The 23,370-nt window shown below is 33.0% G+C and overlaps 1 protein-coding gene across 1 annotated transcript in view; it reads right to left on the reverse strand.

The window, feature by feature from the left end:
• LOC143193631 (uncharacterized) overlaps positions 1-23,370 on the reverse strand; it is a 34,266-nt gene that overhangs the window by 2,826 nt on the left and 8,070 nt on the right. The window contains exons 11-30 of the mRNA XM_076399957.1: positions 22,039-22,379; positions 21,793-21,969; positions 21,565-21,727; positions 19,397-19,591; positions 19,196-19,341; positions 16,692-16,878; positions 16,491-16,642; positions 14,790-14,925; positions 14,303-14,466; positions 14,031-14,240; positions 13,784-13,972; positions 10,155-10,439; positions 9,843-10,102; positions 8,035-8,227; positions 7,821-7,980; positions 7,518-7,768; positions 5,207-5,369; positions 3,593-3,776; positions 2,703-2,898; positions 2,541-2,650 (exon numbers count right to left, since the gene is read on the reverse strand). Coding sequence (XP_076256072.1) covers positions 2,541-2,650; positions 2,703-2,898; positions 3,593-3,776; positions 5,207-5,369; positions 7,518-7,768; positions 7,821-7,980; positions 8,035-8,227; positions 9,843-10,102; positions 10,155-10,439; positions 13,784-13,972; positions 14,031-14,240; positions 14,303-14,466; positions 14,790-14,925; positions 16,491-16,642; positions 16,692-16,878; positions 19,196-19,341; positions 19,397-19,591; positions 21,565-21,727; positions 21,793-21,969; positions 22,039-22,379 — 3,862 coding nt within the window. The remainder of the gene's footprint in view (positions 1-2,540; positions 2,651-2,702; positions 2,899-3,592; positions 3,777-5,206; positions 5,370-7,517; positions 7,769-7,820; positions 7,981-8,034; positions 8,228-9,842; positions 10,103-10,154; positions 10,440-13,783; positions 13,973-14,030; positions 14,241-14,302; positions 14,467-14,789; positions 14,926-16,490; positions 16,643-16,691; positions 16,879-19,195; positions 19,342-19,396; positions 19,592-21,564; positions 21,728-21,792; positions 21,970-22,038; positions 22,380-23,370) is intronic.

The raw sequence follows: 23,370 nt of genomic DNA on the forward strand, positions 1-23,370 counted from the left end.
ATATCGGTGACTAAAAGATTAATGCGAAAGACTGACTACTATTTGAGAATACTTACGCTTGATTCAATTTATATATCTAATTTTCAGTCTATACATAAATATATTTATTTATATAAATACTTAATTATACTTACATTTTACGTTTAAATTTTATTACTATACACAGATAATATACAAAATAACATGAACACTATGCAATATAATATTGATAATTTAGGGTCGATTACAATGTAGTATTTAATTTAAATATAGTATACAGTACAGTAAATATATAACTTAATATAGCGCTAACAATAAGTTAAAGGCAAAACATAGGAAAACAAATTAAAGCGTAAAATGAAATAAATATATAAGCGCTGAAGCAGGTCCGTGGCTGTTAAAAACTCCATCAGCGAGTCTAATTGCTCAGGTTAGACCAGACCATGACATCGGCATCCCGAGTTGCTGCCTTAGAACTACATATTTCTGATAGTCTAGTAGGATGTGCCTGACGCTCAGTTAAGTCTGACATTGATCACACAGTGGCGGGCCTCGTCCTTTTAACAAGTATTAGAGTAAGTCTACAATGCCCTATCCGTAGACGAGCGAAAATACTCAGTTTATCAGTATAATACTCAGTTATCTACTAATATTATTGATAACTGGAAGCTGATGAAAGACCCACTTGATCTCTCATAATTTATTATTCTTCATAAGGAGGTCCCAATTTAGTTGCTTTCTTGCAAAACAGCACATTTAGATTGGTCGAATCTTCTATCCTGCGCGGTAAAAAGTCGACTTTTTCATTTCCAGATATTCCCCTGTGAGAGGGAACCCAGAAGTATATAATCCTTACATAATTTTTTTCTTAAAAGACAGACAAAGATATGTACCATTTAAGGACATGTTAAACCGTTCCAGTACTTAGGATTCCTTCTAGTAATTCGATATTTTATACCTTTTAATTTTGGTTCGTTTATGTTTTTTAAAAAAGATTTGAACGATAATGTAAAGGAACTAGGTAGGATTGCCGCTTCTTTTTAATTGTAGAATTTGTCGCCTTTGCGAATACTTACGAATTTTAACATGCCCAAGAGACATTAGAACTTTATAAGAGTTTACTTGTAAAGACGCGACGTTCATAGTCACTACCTTTTTCTTATTCAGTTTATTTTACTGTGTTTTGTCCGCCCAATTTGGGTTTCATCAAATGGCGAGTTTGTTCAGAATGTATTCCTATTTTCACTTTTTAATTCCAATTTAATTATTGCTTATTAAAACTCCATTTATTATTCTCTATTAATTTTCCTCTACTTATTCATTTATTTAAATGTATCTCTCCGATGATTCTTAAATGATGGCAAATTAAAGATAGTAGTTTTATGGTTACAATTGTAAATATAAATTATAATTATTTTATAAATCAGAAACTAACATCAAAGTGACCATGATGTGAGTAACTGATGTGTAGTTATGATCTATAGATAAATTGAAGCATACATAAACACCATTGAAGGTGGCTTCTGCTGGTTCTTGGTAGCACTGTAGCTAGGGTGTGGTTTTGCGCGTCCTTTTTCCCTTGTACGTATTGCATGTTCATCATTGCTGGAACTTGAGAAGTAAGTGAACAATAGCAAGAGTAGTGCTTATTTATTTGTTTGAGTATTTTGCTTAATCCTAGCCTACTAAATTTAGTGGCAGGATCTCGCGCGTTTGCTTCCCTTGATCTCTTTGCACGTGCATTATTGTTAGTACTAGGGTATAGGCTGGTATATCATGCGTTTTCTTCCTTTCGTACCGTGTGCACATTCATTCCGGTTTAAAAGTGCTCTCAATTACCGTTAGTGTCTGTTTTATAATAATTGCCCGTTAATGTTATTGATTACTATGGAATATATGTTGCTGTAAACTATCCTGGTTATTCTATCATTGTTGTATAATAATATCAGTACTATCCATTGTCAGTATTATGATCCACCAGCATAATTAACAACCCGTAAATTTAGCTGCCAGTATATTAACTGTCATTACGGTTATATTTCAATATTGCCCGATATTAGAGTCATCTGTTGTAGGAATCCCCAACCTCTGTTTTGTTTCATGTATATTTTTAATTTCACCCTTCTTACCCAGAATTGGTTTTCATTATGTTTTCATAACTATCACCCGACCTTTTCTTGCACGCTTAGAATTTGCTTTATTTATTTTGCCATTTATTGTATAAGTAGTTGTTTCATTATTTATTTCGAATTATTTTAATCTATTTATTTATTTAAGATGTTAAATTCTTCTATATTTAAAAATAACTCTACTTTTCTAAGCTATTTCCTAACGTTTGAAATAGATCTACCATATAAGCTAAAGTCTGGGAATATTGTCCCATTTTTTCACACGTCTGCAACTACATCAACTGAAGAAAATAAATGATTTTAAGGAAAGTTTGAAAAATAATGACAGTTTTCCTTTTCTATTTCTACAAGTGTATGTTTTATGTGTAATGTATAATATCAATAAAATATCACGATTTCAATAAAAACGACAATATATTTAAAATACCATACCTGAGAGCCTTGTACAAATTAAATTGTGTGCTTCTCACTAAAAACATAGTTCCTTCCACGATAGGCTTAAATTTAACTGTGAAAGAAAATGGGAATATACCACAATCTGCCTAAAATAAATCATTTGTAAGTATAATAACGATTTAGATTCGCTTTGCTTACCTTCAAATCGTCCAGTGATAACTCGTAATCTTCGTCTTTAATATCTTTTATACATTCCCGGAAGTATTGGTCCCCATTTACCAATATCGAATCGATGACGGCCGCATTCCATTCGGTAAAGTCGTAGATCATTAGCATGCCAATACACGTAACCAGGTTACAGAGTGTTTGTTTTCCACGAGATTCTTGTGGAAATCTAGAGATACGTTTTATTAATCATTTTAATTCTTCCAATAAATCTGTCAATACACGTTAACCAGACTTTTAAATGTACTACCAAATTTAGTTTGTAAAAACGTAAAATTTGTTTTAAACTCAGAGCGGATTTTTTCTTCTCCTTTTACTAATTAGACTTACTCTAATTAAAAATAGACAGAATGGAGTCTGATGCGGTCGAACATGTAACCGAATGGGTTTATAAAATTCCATTTGTATTGGTACTGGTAGAAGCCGTTGTCTTATGCCTGCAAAATTATTCTAATATGGTGGTTTTGACACACTTCTGTTGTATAATATTTGTTATAATTCTGATTAAATATTCTAAAGCCATTAAATAGTCTGATTAATTATTTACTTCGAACAGGAAAGAGATAATGGGGGAAATAATAAATCATGTAAGTAATTTCTTCATAGACTTTTAGGAAACATTCAAAAATTCAAATGGTGTAAATATAACCCACGAAGAGGTCTAATGGAACTTTAAGACATTGTTTTTTTTTAAATACCATCTTTCTTATGTTATTATATTATTAGAGTGGCAGCAAAATTATTAAAAATTTGGGTCAAAAATGTACCTACAAAACTAATATATTTGCTATAAAAACTACCATCGACTATTAAAATCATGAATTAGTTTTCGCTATTTTGGGATAATGCTGTTTTATTCTTACCTTTCGCAGTCCTGATGTATATTACCAGTCAAAGAATATAAATCTTTGTCGATTTCAATATCCCAGTTGTGCCACATATTACCGATATCCCCTCTTTTCTCACCGGAGACCGTTTTGTTGACTATTCTCGACCATGGAATGGGATCTGTTTTGAGCCATTCAATATCTTCGAAAAATGGTTTTCCTGATAAAGGTTTTTGTGTCATTAAAATTTTCATGATTATTAAGCTTAACAGGTCAATTGAAAAGTCCTCGGCCTACCATAGTAAAATACTTTTTTTGGCAAAATTAGTTTTTTTTATTCAACATAATCCCCTTCAAGGGTGATACACTGATTATAGCGACCCTCCAACTTTTCTATACCGTTTTTGTAGTATGATTTGTCCTTTGCTTCAAAATAGGCCTCAGTTTCGGCGATCACCTTTTTCCATTCGACGAAAATTTCTTCCCAGCGAGCATTTTTTTGAGATCTGAGAACAGGAAATAGTCGTTGGAGGCCAAATATGGAGAAAACGGTGGATGACGAAGCAGTAAGTCCAATTCATGGATTTATACAATCGTTTTCACTGACTTGTGACACGGTGCATTGCCTTGGTGAAGCAGCACTTTCTTTTTCTTCAAATTCGGCCCTTTTTCGGCGATATCGTCATTCAAAAGATCCAATAACGCTATATACTAGTAGCTGTTGATGGTCCTTCCTTTGTCAATGTAGTCATTGAAAATTATTCCTTGCGCATCCCAAAATAAATATGCCATAACTTTGCCACTCGACTGTTGCTTTTTCCCACGCTTTAGAGTGGGTTCATCGTGTGCATTTAATACGCTTGATCATCTTCAAACACTGCTCCGAATCATCAACTCATTGTTTTTTTTGGTCAAAAGTGAGTTCGCGTGGCACCCACTTTATATAAAGCCTTTTCATACTCAAATATTCGTGAATGATATAATGTACACGTCCTGTTGATATATTTAGAGTATCTGCCATTTCATTCAATTTCAATTTACGATCATTCAAAATCATTTTGTGGATTTTTTAAATGTTTTCGTCGGTAACAACCTCTTTAGGGCGTCTACTGCGTTCAACGTCTTCGGTGCTCATTTCAACACATCTAAACTTAGCATATCAATCCTTGATGTTTGATTTTCCTGAGCCAGTTGTCAGGAGTCTCGGCATCAAGCCAAGGGTTTGCGTCAACTATATGTTTTCCCTTCAAATAGCAATATTTTATCAACACACGAAATTCCTTTTTATCCATTTTTATCACAATAAAAGTTGCTTCACTCAAAATGTTATAATTAACAAACATGATACAACAGCTGTCAATTTTATACACCTATCTTTTGAGGGTTAGGGCTAACTAAGAAACATATGGATTTAATCTAGTAGCGCCTCTATGTCTAGGTGTCAGGCGAGGGACTTTTCAATTGACCTATTAACTTATAAAAAATAGATACCTACGAATAGTTAATAGTATATGACAAAAATGATGAGAACGTTTAAAACATTTTTTAAAAGATTTACGGTTTTATAAGCGAAATTATAAAATATACATTTTAAAATTAACTGAACTATAAACTTGACAAAGACAAAAATTAACATAACGAAAGTTTTACCAAAGTTTTCGGATTTTCGTTTTTTGGCTAGTTCATATTGATTCAATCTGTAGTTAATTAACATGTCTTTAGGTGCTTTCCTTATAGAGGTCACCTCAAACGTATAAAAGTCATAACTTTCTATGCCTCTCCGAACTGCTCTCCTTAAGCGTTTCTTGACCCCCTGCGTATAAAAATAGTACAATTAATTTGAAGTTCCTTATGTTTGTATTCGTAAAATTCGGAAAGTTATACACGTAATTGCTTAAAATTTTTACAAAACATTGCCCTTTAACAGAGAAATTTTTTCATATATTTTAAAAGATTTTTATATTTTATACATGTAAAATTAGCTTGCAAATATTTGCTTCCACAAAGACCGTGTGGTCATATCCACAAAATTCGGAAATACTACTATGTATGTACTACTTATTCTGTGAGCCATATTAAAGAATACCTATATTTGAAAAAACAAAAATATTGAAAATAATGTCCTATATTCAACAGTAGTGGCTAATTTTGGAGAATCATAATCGACATTCGATAATTCGGTAGTGTCCGACCGATTTTGCGACGTTGCCATTTACAAGCAATGAGAGGTAGAATGCAACTAATTACGGCGGCTCCTTTGGACTTGACGGTGGTACTGGCAAGAAGTTTTGTAAAGTTAAGAATTTTATTGTTTGTAATTTATTTGTTCTTGTAATGTGTATAGTTTTTTATAAATAGTAGGCAGTAATGGATAAATCATCGATTTGTGAATAATTTCAACAAACTCTTATAACACTTTTAATCTGACCAGATACATGAGGACATCGATTTCTATTTTAATTTTGCAAATTGGATTTAATTCTATAGGAAATTCATTATATTTTAGGCATATTTGCGAAAATAAATGTAAAGCTAAATATGACTCAACGTCCTTTATGTGAGTATCCTTATCAAAATCACTGCTGATCATATAGTAATTCCACAACAATTAAGTTGAACAACAAACATTGAAGTTTGTTTCGCATGAAGGTTTTGAGTCCTGAAGAGATAGTCTTGAAAGAACTGAAACTCATTTTTTAAAGTTGGGGTTCCTATTTTGGGAAAAATATTATCATTTCCAATCGATCAGGATTTCATAAGATTATATAAACGGATGAGAAGTGAGGTTATAAAAATCAGATAAAAGTATGATTGCAGCCAAACTAGCTGCTAAAACTCCAATGGATGCTATATTGGATGACACCCGAGCTAATTTAAAACAGTGGCAATTTGGAAAGACTAGATTTCTTGACTCATAAAGATTCATATAACATTCAGCAAGCAAACCAATTGAATTCCACAGGTACAAAGCATAAAATTGATGAAGCATGAGTCATACACCTGTATTTCTGACATACCATTAGATCAGAAATACAGGATGTGTGTTTTTATATGAGCCACAATCTTAGTTTCTGGAAACCTACCCTACTTTAAAGGAAAAACATTTTATGTTAATTATAATTAAGGACAATGTGAAATATTAAAAGAATGTAGCCATGATTGTATATATGTAAATTCTACAAAAATGTAAATGATTTTTTCATATATTGATAAATACATTATATTTGTTACCTTACATGTTGTATGATACCTTACATGTTTATACAAGGTTAAATAAGTTAGACATAATATATAAACTTAAAATAATATACAGTATACTTAATTAAATTTGAACTTGAGTTTCAAATAAGATTTTACGTTAATTTGTGAATTCCAGAATATATATTATATTCTTCAAATATACAAATAATGTACAAGAACTATAACTGTGGTTTGTTATTGTAATGTTTATCTACCCATAAATAATGACATATTGTTTTGTTTTCTCTTTTTTCCTTTTCAATTTTTTGTTAAATGAAAGATGTTTATTAAATATTCTTCATATTACATTTTTTATATCATAGGAGATGAAAAATGTACAAAAAAAAGCCAACATAAAATTTTAGCCTCAGCAGATGTATTAGATAACTTGTGAATTCAAGGAAAATTTATTGTATTTATGTTATATTCATCAAATGTGCATATAATATGCAAGAACTGGCAACGTTGAAAAATATTTGTCGGCATGCTGGGATTTTCAATCTCATTCTACTAATAATTAATATAAGAGTTGCTATTTATAGGTTTGTTTATGCCAGGCGCCATTTGATGTTTTCATTGCCTTATAACTTTGAAAGTGGATTATCAAGGCAAAACTGGTTCTTTCACTGTTAGATTAGAAATATAAACAGTAAAAAAGCGGCAAACTGAGTCCACCTTTATTATTAAATACTAATTTAGTATATTAAAATAAAAATATCACCTTAATATTGCGGCATCTTAACCAACCGGCCACACTTCCTTTTTGTTCCTTTTCTTCCTCATCTTCTTCTTCTTCTTCGCCTTCTTCTCCATCATCGTTTTTATTGCTTTTGTTCTTTTTGCCCTTAGGCAACCCGCAAGCATAAAATATATGAAACATTTTATCCTGCGATGATTTATGCACGACAAAGCATTTATCAGGAAATTGTACCAGAAAATAGCTCATCTTTTTTCGTATGAGTGTGTCAATACCTGAAAATATAAATAAGTAACGAATCTGTGTCTTATACGGTAAAAAATCAACCTTGGCTCAAATGTTTGTTGTTTTTCCAATTTTCTATTTTTATTTTCTTAACGATGATATCGAAGAAATTTTTCTGTATGAGTATGTTCTTGATGGTTCGTTTCTCTGAGACGTCTACATCATCAGCGTGTGAGTATACGTGTGCTCCGTGATCCAATATCTGAAAAGAATTATTTGTATTGCTCTATGTGTTACAATAACTTTGTTTATATACTTCATCAACTTTTTTCGTGTCCCATTTCTCGATGGGACAAGAGAGAAGCATCAGACAAGCACAAATGCAACTAAAGTGATCTTGATTCAGTTCGGCTGCTCCTATTCTTTGCTGCTTCTCATCTTTGCTGCCACCCTCGCACTCAATTGCTCTTGTCCCTTCGATTACATATAAACCATTTTTATAGTGATAGCTAAAATTGATTTTATAAAACTTGATTGAGCTATGGAAATCGCACTTAAAAATATAGATAGTGAAATACATTTGTTGAGATTTTAAAGTATTTTAAAAAAATAGTTTAAAGTTTTAACGTAAGGTGAAACACTCTCTAAAGTATAGACAAAACATAATTATATATTCTTATTATAATATATGGAAACATTAGAAATTATTCAAAAAGTCTCTTGTTAAAAGGTTTTTAGTTATACATTTGGTGGGATCATTTGGATGTAGCTATTACTGGATGATCTAATAAAGGTAAAGTAAACTATTGCACAAGATGGTCATGTCATGTAATCGAAAATCTATTCGAAATTTGGTAGGTGTGTCTTTCACTAATTGCTTGGTAACAAAAATATAACTTCTAATGGCAAATATGTAACTGATGTTGAAAAGTATAATACATGAGCTGAAAAGTCCCGGGGGTAACAAAGAAAATGCGTTTTGTTGAAAATTGGCTTTATTCGTCAACGTACTCTCCATCAAGAGCCACATACTCATTCCAGCGTTGCTCTAACCTTTCAATACCACTTTTGTAGAACGATTTATCTTTTGCCTCAAAATAGGCATGCCACCAGTTGCTGTCCACTCAGATGATGATCGTTTTGATTTCGGAGTCTTTACACCACTCCACATCACTTTTGATGGATCCATGTGTCATCCATTGTCGCATATAAACGCAAAAATTCCGGTTTTGTTACGTTTAAATATGGCTAAACACTGTTCAGAATCATCAACCAGTTCTTGTTTTTGGTCAACAGTGAACAAACGCGGCACCCACTTTGAACAGAGGTTTCTCATAGCATTTAGCTCATGCAATATAAAATCAACGATTTGATATTATTTCCTTATTTTGATATCTTTACGATGTTAGCTAATTCAGGCACTTCACTTTTCGATCATTTAAAACGATTTAGTGGATTTTTTGGATGTTTTCTTACCACCTCATTGGGATGTCCACTGCGTTCTACATCGATGTCTCGACCACGTGTCTAGTCAGCAAACCAAAATTTTATTGTTGTATCTGATGGAGCACAGTCCTTATAACTTCAAGTCATCGTTTCCCTTGAACGGTATTTTCTCCCATCAAGAAGCAGTGTAAAATTAAAACACAAAATTGTTTTTGACCCATTGTTTTGAAAATAACAAAAGTACTGTCACTTTTAACACAATAATTCAAAAACTTTTGAGCAGAATATCATGAAATTTTAACAGCTTTCTCTTGAAGGTAAATACTAAATGAAAAAGTGGCGTTTATGTGCTAGGCCAGGGACTTTTCAGCTATAGTGTTATTTTTGTTAGAATTCCAAACGTAAGTATTGATCCGCGATATATTATCCAAAAAATCTATGTAAAAATAGGACAACTACTTAGAAATGTTCTCTTGTGCATATATGTTATAGGATAAGTAGAGGGCATTTTATTTCAGGGTACTGATCAGACACTGAAAGCGAAAATATAATTTATTGGGCAAAGAAACAAATAAGCCATGGTAATAAAAAATTATCTTTCGAGATAAAAAAAATTAAAAATACGTATTACTTTTCCAAGACAATAAAGCCTATCATCAATAAGTATTTTGATCTTACCCAACTTTGTTTTCGGCCTCGGCTTTTTTTTCCTTTCTTCTACTCGAATCCTCCTCAGATTCCTCAAATTCATATGGATCTTCATCAACCAATTCCCCTTCGCCATCCATTTCTTCCCATTTTCTTGCGTCTAACATTGACTGCGGCTGAATACGTTTCACCTTCACCGAACTTAGAACGAACCTTGTGTACACAACTTCTTCGTCGTTTTCTCTTTTCTGCTTGTTGTACATAATTCTGGTTGCTAAGGAGTGTACGTCCTGTTACGGGAACTCGATTATTGCTTATCTCAAAAATATTACTAATTATTACCTTGAATCTTGAAAAACATGCCGTTCCGTTGTTTGATAGACTATCGTTAAGACCTACCTCATTATTACCGAACGGGTCGTACATATAATAGAGATGATTTTTGTATATTAAAGCGCATGCGTAAGTTGGAGTTACCAAAACACCCATGTCCGATCTAACAAACAGTATCTTGTCTATGGCGAGTTCCAATATGTTTTGTCGAGTATATGAATCGAAGACGTATTCAACTAAGCATGTGTATTTCATTTTTCCTAGTGATATTTGAGGTATTTCTAGCTTGGACACCTAAAGAAAAATTATGATTATTTTTTAAATCAAAAACACACAAAGGTTTCGATACTGTCATTTGATCACAAACCATATTTCTTGACATATTTTTCTAACAGAATACATTTTACTATAGTTTATTTTTTCATTCATAGATTTTTAATTAGGTAATCGTTTATCGTCTTATAGAACTGTCACTAATGTTAATAAAAGAAAAGATGGGGAATGGGGATATAAGGATTGGGGTCAAATAATCAACTTCATTTCTTGGCCACAAAACTACTACGGACGAAGAACGAACAGCAATAAAGTTATTAAAGTATTCTAACTCTGCTGGGGTCGACCACGTCACAGCAGAAATAATTAAGGCCAGGTGGGGAAACATTGCGCTGTTTTAACAGTTTCATGTTCTGGTTACACATATTTGGCAATCGAGGAAAGCACGAGTTAGTAAAGTTAGTAAAGAACAAGGCAATAATCGTTCCAATATCGATATTTTCTGAAAAAAATATTAATATTTTCGGCCTATATATCGATACATCGATATTTTTTTGTCTGGTCGAATTTCAATTTCAATTGGTCGTAGTTCAAATAATATTGTAAATAGGTAAATAGCTTTAGGTAGGGATTAAGCTAAATTGTGTGTATATAGTAGAATATAAAATACGTGTAGTAGATGTACATATTTTATTTTAAAACGATTATTTTTTGTATTAAAAATTTAAGTTTGATTATTGTTTACTTTTTAGTGAGTTCCTTATTTATTTTTTGAAATCAGTTCAATTTTTTTGTTAAACGTGTTTTTTTTATTTACTGACGTTGATATAGATCAGCACAAACTGCTGATTTGTCTGTATTTATTAGCTTCTGCCACCATAATATATAGTTATAGTTGCTTGAGAAGTTCATTACTCCATAGTAATGAACTTATCCCATCCATATCCATGGATCCATATCCCATCTGGTAAAAACATCAGGTTGATGGGTATTGAAAGAGTCTAAAGTTTACAGTAATCTTAAAGAGCCGACGGGATAGCTTGACATGTTAAAATTGACGGTCCGGTGATAGAGAGGAGTTCAATGTTTTCTTCATGATTGCTCTTTTTAGGCGGTCGGTATAAATGAAAAGAAATAAATATAGACACAAAAAACTTAAAAGTTACATTATATCGTGCGTCCACTTATTGACCCAATTGAGTTCTTTACACTATTTAATAAAAATTCTACTCTGATTTAAGCTGAAAACACTATCAAAACAATTAAAGTAAAAATGAATGATTGGGTTCAATATATTCCTGATATACGGAAATAAATGACCCAAGAATGTGTTGATGGGTTACATGGCTTAAGATAAATAATGTGGAAAATAAATTCGCTTTTCCGTGTTCAGTTAAACGACAGTTCGGAGAGTCTATGCATTTCTCTTAGACAAAATTAATGATGGCGGGTAAATAAAGCACGTCCTGTCGAACGGAGCCAAAATGCTAGCCGCTAATGCAGAATTGATTTTTGCATTTTTCTCATGTAAATTCTCTCCGGCATGCAGAATGCAGAATGTTTACAAGGTATTTGATATCAATGAAATTATGTTAAAAATATTATGTTATATAATATTGACATTAAATATTCCACTTTAATATCTATCTATCTATATCTATCTATGACAATGAAATAGATACGCTTAGAATGCAACGAGTTCGTGCACATCAAACACAACAATAGCGAGCACGAGATAATGAAATTGAGCGATTCCGCAGACACAGTGCCGCTATGATCCTGGGACGAGCGGCATTCCACTATGATGCGGCAATAGATTATTGTGCCGACAAATCGGTAACAATTGGGGAAATGACAATAATTAAGTAAATTTTGCAAGGCGTTAAAATACAGTGCTGAATCTAAGTGTTCCAAGCGATACCAAAGAGACCTGATTGCTGAAACCATAACTGAAAATGATGGATACCCATTTTATCGTCGGCGATCAGTTGCGGATAATGGGCGATCGGTAGTTGTGAGGGTAAGAGGACAAAATATTGATGTAGGCAATCGTTGGATCGTGCCATACTCGCCAATATTATCCAAAGCTTTTGAGACTCACATCAATGAGAATATTGTAACTTTGTGAAGTCGATAAAGTACATATGTAAATATGTTAACAAGTTAACAAAGATAGCGATATAGCTGTAATCAATTCAAATGAAGAAATATCACAGTACCAGATGGGTCGCTATGTAAGTAGCAACGAAGTAATTTGGCGTATCTTTTCATTTGCGATCCATGAAAGACACCCTACAGCAGTCCATTTAGAAGATGGTTAGGAGGAAAAAGTCGAGGATCTCAAGGCGACGATTCAGAGTTTTCTTCCGGAGTTGGTTTCCTTCAAATTAGTCGACACCGTTATGAACCAGGACGACTTAGTCAACTATCCCACGGAGTTTTTAAATTCACTAGAATTGCCTGGATTACCACCTCACAATTTGAAGTTAAAGGATCAGTTGTCATCATGCGGCGTAACATTAATCAACCTCGATTGTGCAATGGAACAAGCCTGACTGTGAAAAAGATGATGAGTATCATCATTGAGGCAACAATCATAAAAGGAAAATACAAAGGAGAGGATGTCTTGATCCCGCATATACCGATAAGTCCAACGGATTTACCATTCCATTTTAAACGTTTACAATTTCTAGTACGTCTGGCCTTTGTGATGACCATAAATAAATCTCAAGGACAATCGTTGGAAGTTTGCGGAATCAACCTGGAGTTTCCCTGTTTCGCGAATGGACAATTATACGTCGCCAAACCAAAGGCGGATTGCAGTAGCTCAGTTTCTCAGCAGTAGACTATTGAACCATTCCATGGTATGCCATGGAAATTTGGGTAGAAATAGAGCTATTCAAAAGATCATTAAAGGTAAATGGCGGATGAAAGTACATGCGATACTATAAGCTGTCCAGACAGGACAACGACTAGCCACTTTCTTCTGTAAAATAAAATAGTTCTTGAAACTATATTGAACTATGTTTTGTTTTTGACATTTCAGAACATATATAAACATTTTCCCACGGTAAAAATTTTATGGTTAAAATCCAAAAGTGCACGAAAACACGTAATTGTAATCGAAGTAAATCACCATATGAAATAATTATAAATTGAAATTGTGAAATATGTTTTACTTATGCATTGAATACAAACTGTCTATATAAAGGTAAAAATGCATTCAAATTATTTTACATAAGGACATAAGAAATTAAGATGGTTCAACCCAAATAGGCTTTTTTAAAATAATTGACATAAAGGACATACAAAATTTAAACAAAAATTCTACATTTCGAAAAAATTTGAGCTCCTATATATCTTACCTGATCATATCTAAATTTCGAAGCTTTATAGAGCTCCACTCCACATTTCAAAACATAGTCAACGATATCAGTATTCCACGACAAAATAGAATACTTTTTGGATACAACATTAGCCATAACACACACAAATGGGGCGATGAATTCTGTATCTTTGCCAAGCGCTGCAATATTCTTTGTACCTCTAATAATCTAGAAAGGGCATTAAAAAAGTGTAAAAAATTAATGTTTGTTTATCGTTGAGATAAACCTGAGTATCATCGGGCAAATCCACAAAATTAGTTTCCTTTTTCAGTTCTTCAGATTTGGTGACCTCTGGTGCTGTCGGTACGAACAATTCATCCCAGAAATCGTCATTTCGGAAACTCCTTACTCTGGATTTCATTTTTTGTTTCCCTCTAACATAAGTTGGATATAGTATCTCTTTTTTTATAGGGAAATATGTCAGCTCAGTGTTTATCTATAAATATATATAAAATAAAATATTAATCTTTTCTCAATTCGTTAAAATGTTAAGCTTACCTCTTCAGATATGGCTACTGGCAACAATGAATCTGCTCTAACTTGAATGTACTCATCTTCTGTGTAGTAATAATCTTCTTCGCCCATTTCTTCGCCTTCTTCGCCAATTTGTCGCTTAGTTCCCTTCATTATTTTATCTTTCACGGCAGCAACCTTATCTACTCCTTCAATGAATTAATAATAAAACATTCATTGTGTGTCTATTTTAAATATGGGGCCATACTAAACTGAATGGTACTTCAACGCAGGCAAAGCAAAGTGAATACAACACAATGATCTCAAAATCAAATGGTTTCAACATATCGTTGTAAAACATGAGAAAATATTACTAAACCACACTAACACGGAAGTAATGACTCAATGCGCAAAAAATCTGAAGATTGAACCGAGCTATTCACATTTAATTTTAATTTGGGCGATACACACTCATATATTCATCCCGCTTTGTATGTGAATTGATTCAAATAGAAAACAAAAGTGACATTACCTTCAGGAGCATCCTTGCCTTCTTCAGCAAACATTTCTTCCAGTTCTATTTCCATCTGAGTTAAGTCGAATGAGTCCAAATCCATAAATTTGGATTGTTCTTCTTCTTTAGGTTGTATTATTCTGGAGGGTGGGATCTATAAACATGCGCTTTTTTAATTTCGGACAGATTTTTTGTTTTGCTAGAAATATCATTAAGTTACAAATATTGACTATTGAAAGGCTTGATTGAACTTTAAGTTTAATCAGATTTTTGCTTAATACACTAAAACTAAGAAAAATTGAAGACAATGAATTGTAAAACTTATTGGATGACAAAACAGCTCTCAAGGAACTTTCAGACAGCATATGCTACTGGAAAGATTCAAAAGAAGAGAATATAGCTGCTAGACGAATTTAATTGAAAGTGCAATTTCATACTGTTTCAACATGGAAGTTTGACGGCTTTTTCGAACAAACTAAAGGGGAACTTTTTGTGGTGTATAACGACTAGCAATGGAAAGTAGATCTAATTCGACATTTTCATGCAGAAAAAAACCTCGGTTAGCCTAGGAGAAGCTATCACATTGACACTGAAGCGGAATTTTCATTGGCATAAATAGTGCAATGATACAAATGAAACTGTCACTGCAGTAATGAAGGATAGATAATTGCAGTTCGAATGGGAAGTTCTACCTTGCCGCACCCAATGTATTTACCAAGTTCATCACGCCTTCTTGTAACAACTTTTTCAGACAGATGAAGCATTATGATGAACGCGTGAAATTCAGAAGATGAAGATGGTTTTAGCGCGTGGTTTCGAAATGCTGAGGAAATATGAAGTCGTATTGCCATGTTGCCAGAGAGATGGGAAAAAAATGTTAGAAAATAATGGAAAATATATTGATAATGGATGATGTGCCGATTAGTTTATACTGTACCAATTTTCCCAACTGATGTTTATTTTAGCGAAAAAATGATCAGAATGCATGTAATCACCTAATACTTACTGAGATTGATCAAAATTATTTGAAATTAAACATGGCTGTGTATCAGAAAAAGTATGGGAATCCAAATCCGCTATAACGTCTCTATTTATAGGTTTACTGTTTCAACATCACGGTTTGGCAGCTTTTCAGGCAAAGTAAAGAAGATCTTTCTGTGGTGTATAACGACTAGCAATGAAAAGTAGGTCTTATTCGACATTTTCAAGTACAAAAACCATCGGTTAACCCAAGAGCCTTCCACATTGACAAAGAAAAATTTTCATTGACATAAAGTCTTACTTTTTTGTGAGATCAAAAAGGTGTAATGAATACGAATGAAACTGTCACTGCAATAATGAAGGATAGACTATTGCAGTTCGAATAGGAAGTTCTGCCCTACCGTACCCAACGTATTTACCAACTTCTTCACGCCCTCTTGTTACAACTTTTTCAGATCGATGAAGCATCATGATGAACGCATGAATCAGAACATGAAGATGGTTTCGTGGTTTCGAAATCCTGAATAAATATGAGACGGTATGGTCATGTTGCCAGAGAGATTGTAAAGAATGGTAGAAAATAATGGAAAATATACTGATAATGGATGATTTGACTACTACTGTATACTGTACCAATTTTCTCAATTGATGTTTATTTTAACGAAAAAAATGATCAGAATACATGCAATAACCTAATAGTTACTGGAATTGATTAAAATTATTTGAAATAAAACATGCCTGTGTATCAGAAAGACTGGGGGAATCCAAATCGGCTATAACGTCTCTATTTATAGGTTTGCTTTTTATCAGACTCATATCTTTGGGTGGAATTCTGTCAGGCCGAAGCAAAGGTGGTATTTGTTCCATGCACAAGCTCTCCACGGTCGAGCCTAGAAAATAATTTTATTTTAGTCCCTAAGGAGCTTTAAAAATTCTTACCGATTTCGAAAATAGATGGTTCTGGTGTTTCTCCGACCAACAAACTCTTCATTGCCAGCGCAGAGTAGTCGACCGTTACAGGTTTTTCCGTTGCCGGTTTCTTGCTCTTTTTCATTTTAAAACTTTTGAATTCGTCAACTGGAAATTCTTCAAGAGGGATGTGTTTGGGGAAACGTGCTGATTGGGCCTGAGTATAATTAATAATTAAACTACTTTAACTTACCGGTGAGCATAGCACATTTTATTTAGTAGAGGGAAATGTTTTTTAATAAAGTGCATATAATGCATAAACTAATCTATTTAAACCGAGCGTATTCCATTTATATCAATAATATTTTGTTAATTTTTTGGATAGAGTCATTATGTCATCGCTGAAGAACTTTTGTAATTTATAATTGAAAACCTCAATGAATTAATTTCCATATGCTTCTTTTGTAAGCAACTAAATTCCACTGAAAGAGTTCTACAAACACCTGAATAAGCTATAGTCACGGAGTCGTATGTCAGGACAGTGGGCACATCACATTTTTTCAGCCGAATTGTCGCAACTGTTTACGGGCCGCCAAATAAGGCAGGGTAGTGCGTTACTATAATGTAAGACATTTCGTATTATTCAAGTCCAATCTTTTTTTTACTATTGTCTGATGTAATCTCTTTGCCCTTCGATGGCAGAATTGGGAGATAATGGATTCACTTCCAGTTTTACCATTAATCCTTTGATAGTAAATTCTGGTTTTACGGACATTGTGAAGGTTCATTTTATCTTGGTTACAATCTCTTGGTTATGATTTTTTATAATGGTTATGAGTTTTTAAAAAAATATTTGATGTCATTGTAACAAGTGGGGGAAAAGCCCCGCTATCAATTTGATTGCGCGCCATCTTGGTTATGCGACATTTAGCTCAGTTCCGCTTTACACATTGTGTTGTGTGGACGTCCAAATTTTATTATAGATAAATATATGCCACAAGAACGAACAGAAATAGTAACAATATTTATTGAAAATAATCGTTCCATTATTGCCACTCAGCGGAAATTGCGTCAAAAATATCTTAACCGTTCAGTGCCTTACAAAGCCACAATTTATCGTTTACATGCGAATTTTCGACAGTAAGATACGACAGCAGACAGGCCTCGTTCTGGAAGATAACGGACGTCTCGTAACGCTGAAAATGTGGCTCTGGTGCCCGATAGAGTTGCAGAGTCTCTAGAAACATCAATTCGGAGACGTGGTTCCCAGTTACACATTTCTGCATGCAGTTTAAGACGAATTTTGAAAACCGGTTTGAAAATGTTCCCATACGTAATTCAATTAGTCTAAAAATTGCTACCTAGAGATCTCGATTAACGGGTTAAGTACAGTAATGCAATCCCAAGGTTGTCTGGTGAAATTAAAGATTTTTCGTCTAAATAAATAATAAATGATGAAGCCCATCTTCTTCTCAGTGGCCACGTCAATAAACAGAACAGTCGGTTTTGGGGAAGACAGAATCCTCAACAACAACTGTATGGTGTGGTATTCATGCTGGAAACATCATTGGTCCACTTTTTTAAAGGTGTTGCAATTACTGTTACTACTGAAATGGAGAGCAAAGACTAGAAGACATGTTTCAGCATATGTGCCCAGTTTTTTTTTCACGAAGGCTAATGGCGCAAAGCCACAATTTGGCATTGCCAGGCAGATTGGCAGATTTAATACCACCAGACTTTTTCTTATGGGGTTTTTAAAATCAAAAGTTTATGTGAATTGGGGCTTATTCACAAGTCAACATCTTAAAGACAATATTGGCCACGAAATTGAAGAAATTCAGCCTCAGATGTTGCAGGACGTCATGAAGAACGCCTTAAAAAGAGCCGAAAGTAGCATAGTGAATCGCAGTCACCATTTAGCATATATCCATATCACCATCTCATAGATATAATTTCTCAATGATAACGAAAAAAACATGTGAAGACCAAATAAACTTTTTATGAAAACCAAACTTACTTATCTTTTATTTGGGGAAAGTTATAGGCAATCGAACTGGTAGCGGGACTTTTACCCCACGTTGTATGGTCTAGATTTGGTATTTTATGTTTTTCTGTTCAACTTTTAAGTAACTGTATCCATTTATTGATACAAAAAATCGTTCAGAATTGTTTTTTGATCTGCCAAGCTGCATATCAATATTGACACTTCCCGTATGGTTATGTTTTCAATCTTTGTTACGGTTTTCTCCAGATCTAAATATTGAATCAGCTTTCACATGAAAATTAGAAGACGACAGAAGCGAATCATTTCCGTCAGCTACATTGAAGTCAAATATAGAAATTTAAACAGAGTTCTTCTCTTTGTCAAAATATAGCACAATTGTTTATTATGTTTCTTCATTTTCAAATCTAAGCATCTTTCCAGCCATAGTACCAATTTCGATGTACCGTTCTAAGCATTGAATTATTCGCAATTCACGCCGTCAAGCTATCAAACGAAGAGTATTTAACTGACAATTTTAATACCTACTTACCGGATCTCGATGGATCTTACAAACTTTCAATGCGTGTATTTTAAAAACAGTATTCTTGTTGTCAAAGTTATGAGTTATTAAGTCAATCAAGGATTCCATGTTGGAATGCATTGATACACAGGCATACCCATCCCTGCATGTGTAACCTACCAATGCACTATTTTATTACAATCTTACAACAAAAGATCACTAGAAATATACCATCTGCACCCCTAGAATATGGATCAAAGCAGAACAGCATCTTTCGTTGTGTCCAAACAGCCAAATGAACCGATCCAAACTGAACTATCGCGTTGGTGTTTGTCTTGAAGAAATCTTCCAGGCAACATTCCAGCTGGCAACAGCATTTCTCGTACAATACATCCACCACCCTGTTTGAATAGATGTAGATTTCAACTATAAAAAAATTATTATCAATTTTACTTTATGATTAGATTAATGAAGCCTATGTTAAAACAGGCAGGAAATGAAAAATGTAAACAAATGAAATGGCGAAGGCGTCCGGTAACTTGAAAAGAGGTACAAAAAATAAATAATGCTTTTGCAGGTGTATTTTGATCACAATTTTTCTTAAATTGTTATTAAAAAGTTACAAAAGAAAGACAGTTAAAAAAGTATTATTTATCATTGATCAGGATAAGTCCAACATTTCAGCATTTCAACAAGGACACATCTGCTGAAACGACAGGTAGAGTAAACCCATTTTTATAACATTTATGAACATATTTGTAAGAATGTACTGCATCAAATTGTATATATAGCTTATATCAAAACAACTAATAATGAGAGGAATTGGAATGAGAGGAAGTTGGTGCATTCAAAGGTTATACTAATTTTTACTTTTCAAGCAGATTCTGTAGTTTTGCAACATATTCGATCATATTATTGTCTTTACCTGTATAATAACAATTTTTCTTAAATACATGGCTCAAATATTACACGACTCTCCGAAATAATTTTCGTTCTTTGTCAAAAAGTTTATTTTATTATTTTCCGCTTAGTTATGAACAAAACCGAAAAGAAAATACCTTTTTTTGGTATAAAGTTTACTTTTGTAATAAAGGTATTTTTAAAAATACCGCGCGATCAGAGTGTGGTTTAAACGTTTACACAGCGCTGATAGATTCCACTAGAGTGATAAACAACGATCAGGTGTTTTGTACAAATCTAGAATACCTTAAAATGTCGTCGCGATAGTGTAAATATGATGCTGATGCATTTTGTTATATATGTGGGTAATTTATTAACGTTCGAGGTGTAAAATACGAATTAAATACATCTCGAATTTAATACATATGATGCTAAGCATTATACACAACGGTCATAGCCTGTAAAAAGAGAACTTTGTGTTGGGAAGGAAAACGTAAAATTTGTGTTAATGCTGCCTCTGCGCATTAAGTTATGGTTGATGAAACAATTCGTTAAAAAACTAGATCAAACGTCAGAATCGTTTGAATACTTGAGGAATTTTTTTCCAAATTTACCAGAAACAAAGGTTAAGGCTGAGGTTTTTCTGGGTCCGCAAATCAGACAGATTTTTGCCGATGAAAAATTTCCAACGCTGCTGAATCGTACTCAAATCGAACTCAAGCGAGTTGGGACAGTTTCAAGCAGCAACAGAAGCAACAAAGCTGTCGTTTTTGGATTTTTAGGAAGTAACAAAGCGAAAAACTACAAAAAGCTAGTTGAAAATATGCTAAAAAATTTTAAGGCCATGGGCTGCAAGATGTCATTAAAAGTTCATATGTTGCATGCTCATTTAGATAAATTCAAAAACAACATGGGAGCAAGATTTAGAAGAGCAAGGGGAACATTTTCACCAGGACATTATGAGCAACATTATCAAGGTCAATTCAATGAAAACATGATGGGAGACTATATTTGGGGTTTATTAAGAGATAGTACCTATGAGCATAAAAGAGAAAAAGTAAAAGCGTGCACTTTTAAATTATTTTCTACTTTCTTGTAAGTTATTTTGATAGTAAGCTTAATAAAAATAGTTAAAATGTCCATTTAGATGAAACCATTTAAATTCAATTAAAAATTAACACCACAGATTTTGAAAAATATCGTTCAAGCGATTTCCTAAATAAAAAAGCGAACTTTTTCATACTATATATTTTTTTTTCGTCTAATTACGGCCTAAAGAATTGGAATTTAATGCTTTATAGTCAAAGTCGAATTTTGTGTTGACCCGTATTATCAGCAAATATACCGTGTGTATTAATAATTCTAAAGGGAAAACTGCCAGGTTATATACAGTTGTTTACATGGATACGTTTGCGTCCGTATACGTATATTTCATTCTTTTATAGTAGATACCCTATTTTTAGTATGAGAGAAAAATGGATGATACTTATTTGACTTACCTATATAAGGACCAATTGTAAAGAAAGCCGGAATGCTATTTAAATCCAGTTCGGTGATTGATTCACATTTCATACATTCAATATACAATTGATTGCCTATAATCATAATTTTATCGACCGTCTGTTTATGCCAAGCACTCGGTGGTGTAATTCTCGAGTACACCTTGAATAATTGTTAGAAATACAGTGAACATCTTATTGATTATCACCTAGTTATATTCAGCTTACCAAACATACCACGACCATAGGCAGACTCTGTTTACTCCTAGTGAACCCAAAACATTTATCACCTAAATCGTATGACCCGAGAAGGACAGCTTTATTTTCATTTAATATATCGTAATTGCTTCGAGCATTCCTCTCAAGGTCCTTAATTTCATCGTCCTCCTCATCTTTCCCCATTACCTATATATATTCAGAGACGTTTCCAAAGTTTATTAAATATTGTATTCAATTCAAGAGATAGAAACTTACTTTAAATACTTTTATAGGATAAATAACGAACGGCCAATTCTGTAAGCCAGACCTTTGAAGAAGTACGGTTACCACCGCCGTTATATCGTAGAAATTGGCCATTAATGCGGTACCATTTGCGGAATAATACAGGTCTTTCGTTCTGGGTTTTCCGTCGAAAAAATAAAAGTGCTTATCCTTCCAAATCAGGATGTTGGTATCTTGGGTTTGTAGAATTCCTGCCTTTTGACGCGCAAAAAATATGTTTAACGCTTTGGTTATATTGAACACGGTCTTATCAGTAGACTTTATCAAACCAGATAGTTCAGGATCTTCCACAATAAAGCGTACTTTCTTTTCACCTAAAAACGTATAATAATATAATGTAACTTATTTTTAAAAGAACATTATATCAAATAGAGATCAACTTTTCGAAATTATATATTCCAAAATCAATGACAGTTCATAGTTATATATATATATTATATATATATATATATATATATATATATATATATATATATATATATATATAATAATACTGTATATATATAATAACTATCATTGATTTTGGAACCATTCTAGTGTAACACAAATTTAGCTTCAAATTGCTCATTCGTAACAAACTGTTTACGCTCACAGATATTTTTTCTTATTTAATTAGCTAGATATGGTATAATAACTATAAAAACATAAATATAAGTATAAAAACTAATAAAAACTTGCATTGTACGGCACTAAAATTTTGTAGCCGAAAAACTGCATTTGTGGGGAATTTTTCTCCATTATTATTTTATAATAAAATATTGTTTGATATAATAACATATTTTGATGGGAAATAAGCTCTATTTAAAACACCTGTAGAAATTGGTTTTGATATTAAGACGTTAAATTTAATGCGAAAAATAGAAAATGATCAATCAGCTATGAAAAAATACGAATATGTAGTATTCAAAGCATGGATGGATGAAAATCCATGCCAAACGCAGGAAGATCTTGGAGAATAATTAAGTATTAATCAACTAAAATAATATTTATATCATTTTAATAGCTACTAGATTGATCAATAGCAAGTATATTGGGTGTCACATGAACTGAAGCCGTAACACACTTTTGAGCATTATGTTACATGAAAAGTAAATATGTTAAATGTGCGACCGTGTAAATTGTTTACAATTATCTTGACTACTCCATGTGTGTCGGTAATTACTTTCTAGTTTTTTTAACATATTTCACTAACGATAAGTATGAAATGTTATAATTTGATATACGTAATGTTTTATTCTATTGACTACACAAGTTATGTTCCACCAAGATAAGAGAGTTGTAGTTTTGTGTTTCGAAACCTGCATT

The sequence above is a fragment of the Rhynchophorus ferrugineus genome, unplaced genomic scaffold, assembly GCF_030347505.1.
Source record: "Rhynchophorus ferrugineus isolate W39M unplaced genomic scaffold, kcgeb_rfMv2 rfM3, whole genome shotgun sequence".
Classification (NCBI taxonomy): domain Eukaryota; kingdom Metazoa; phylum Arthropoda; class Insecta; order Coleoptera; family Curculionidae; genus Rhynchophorus; species Rhynchophorus ferrugineus.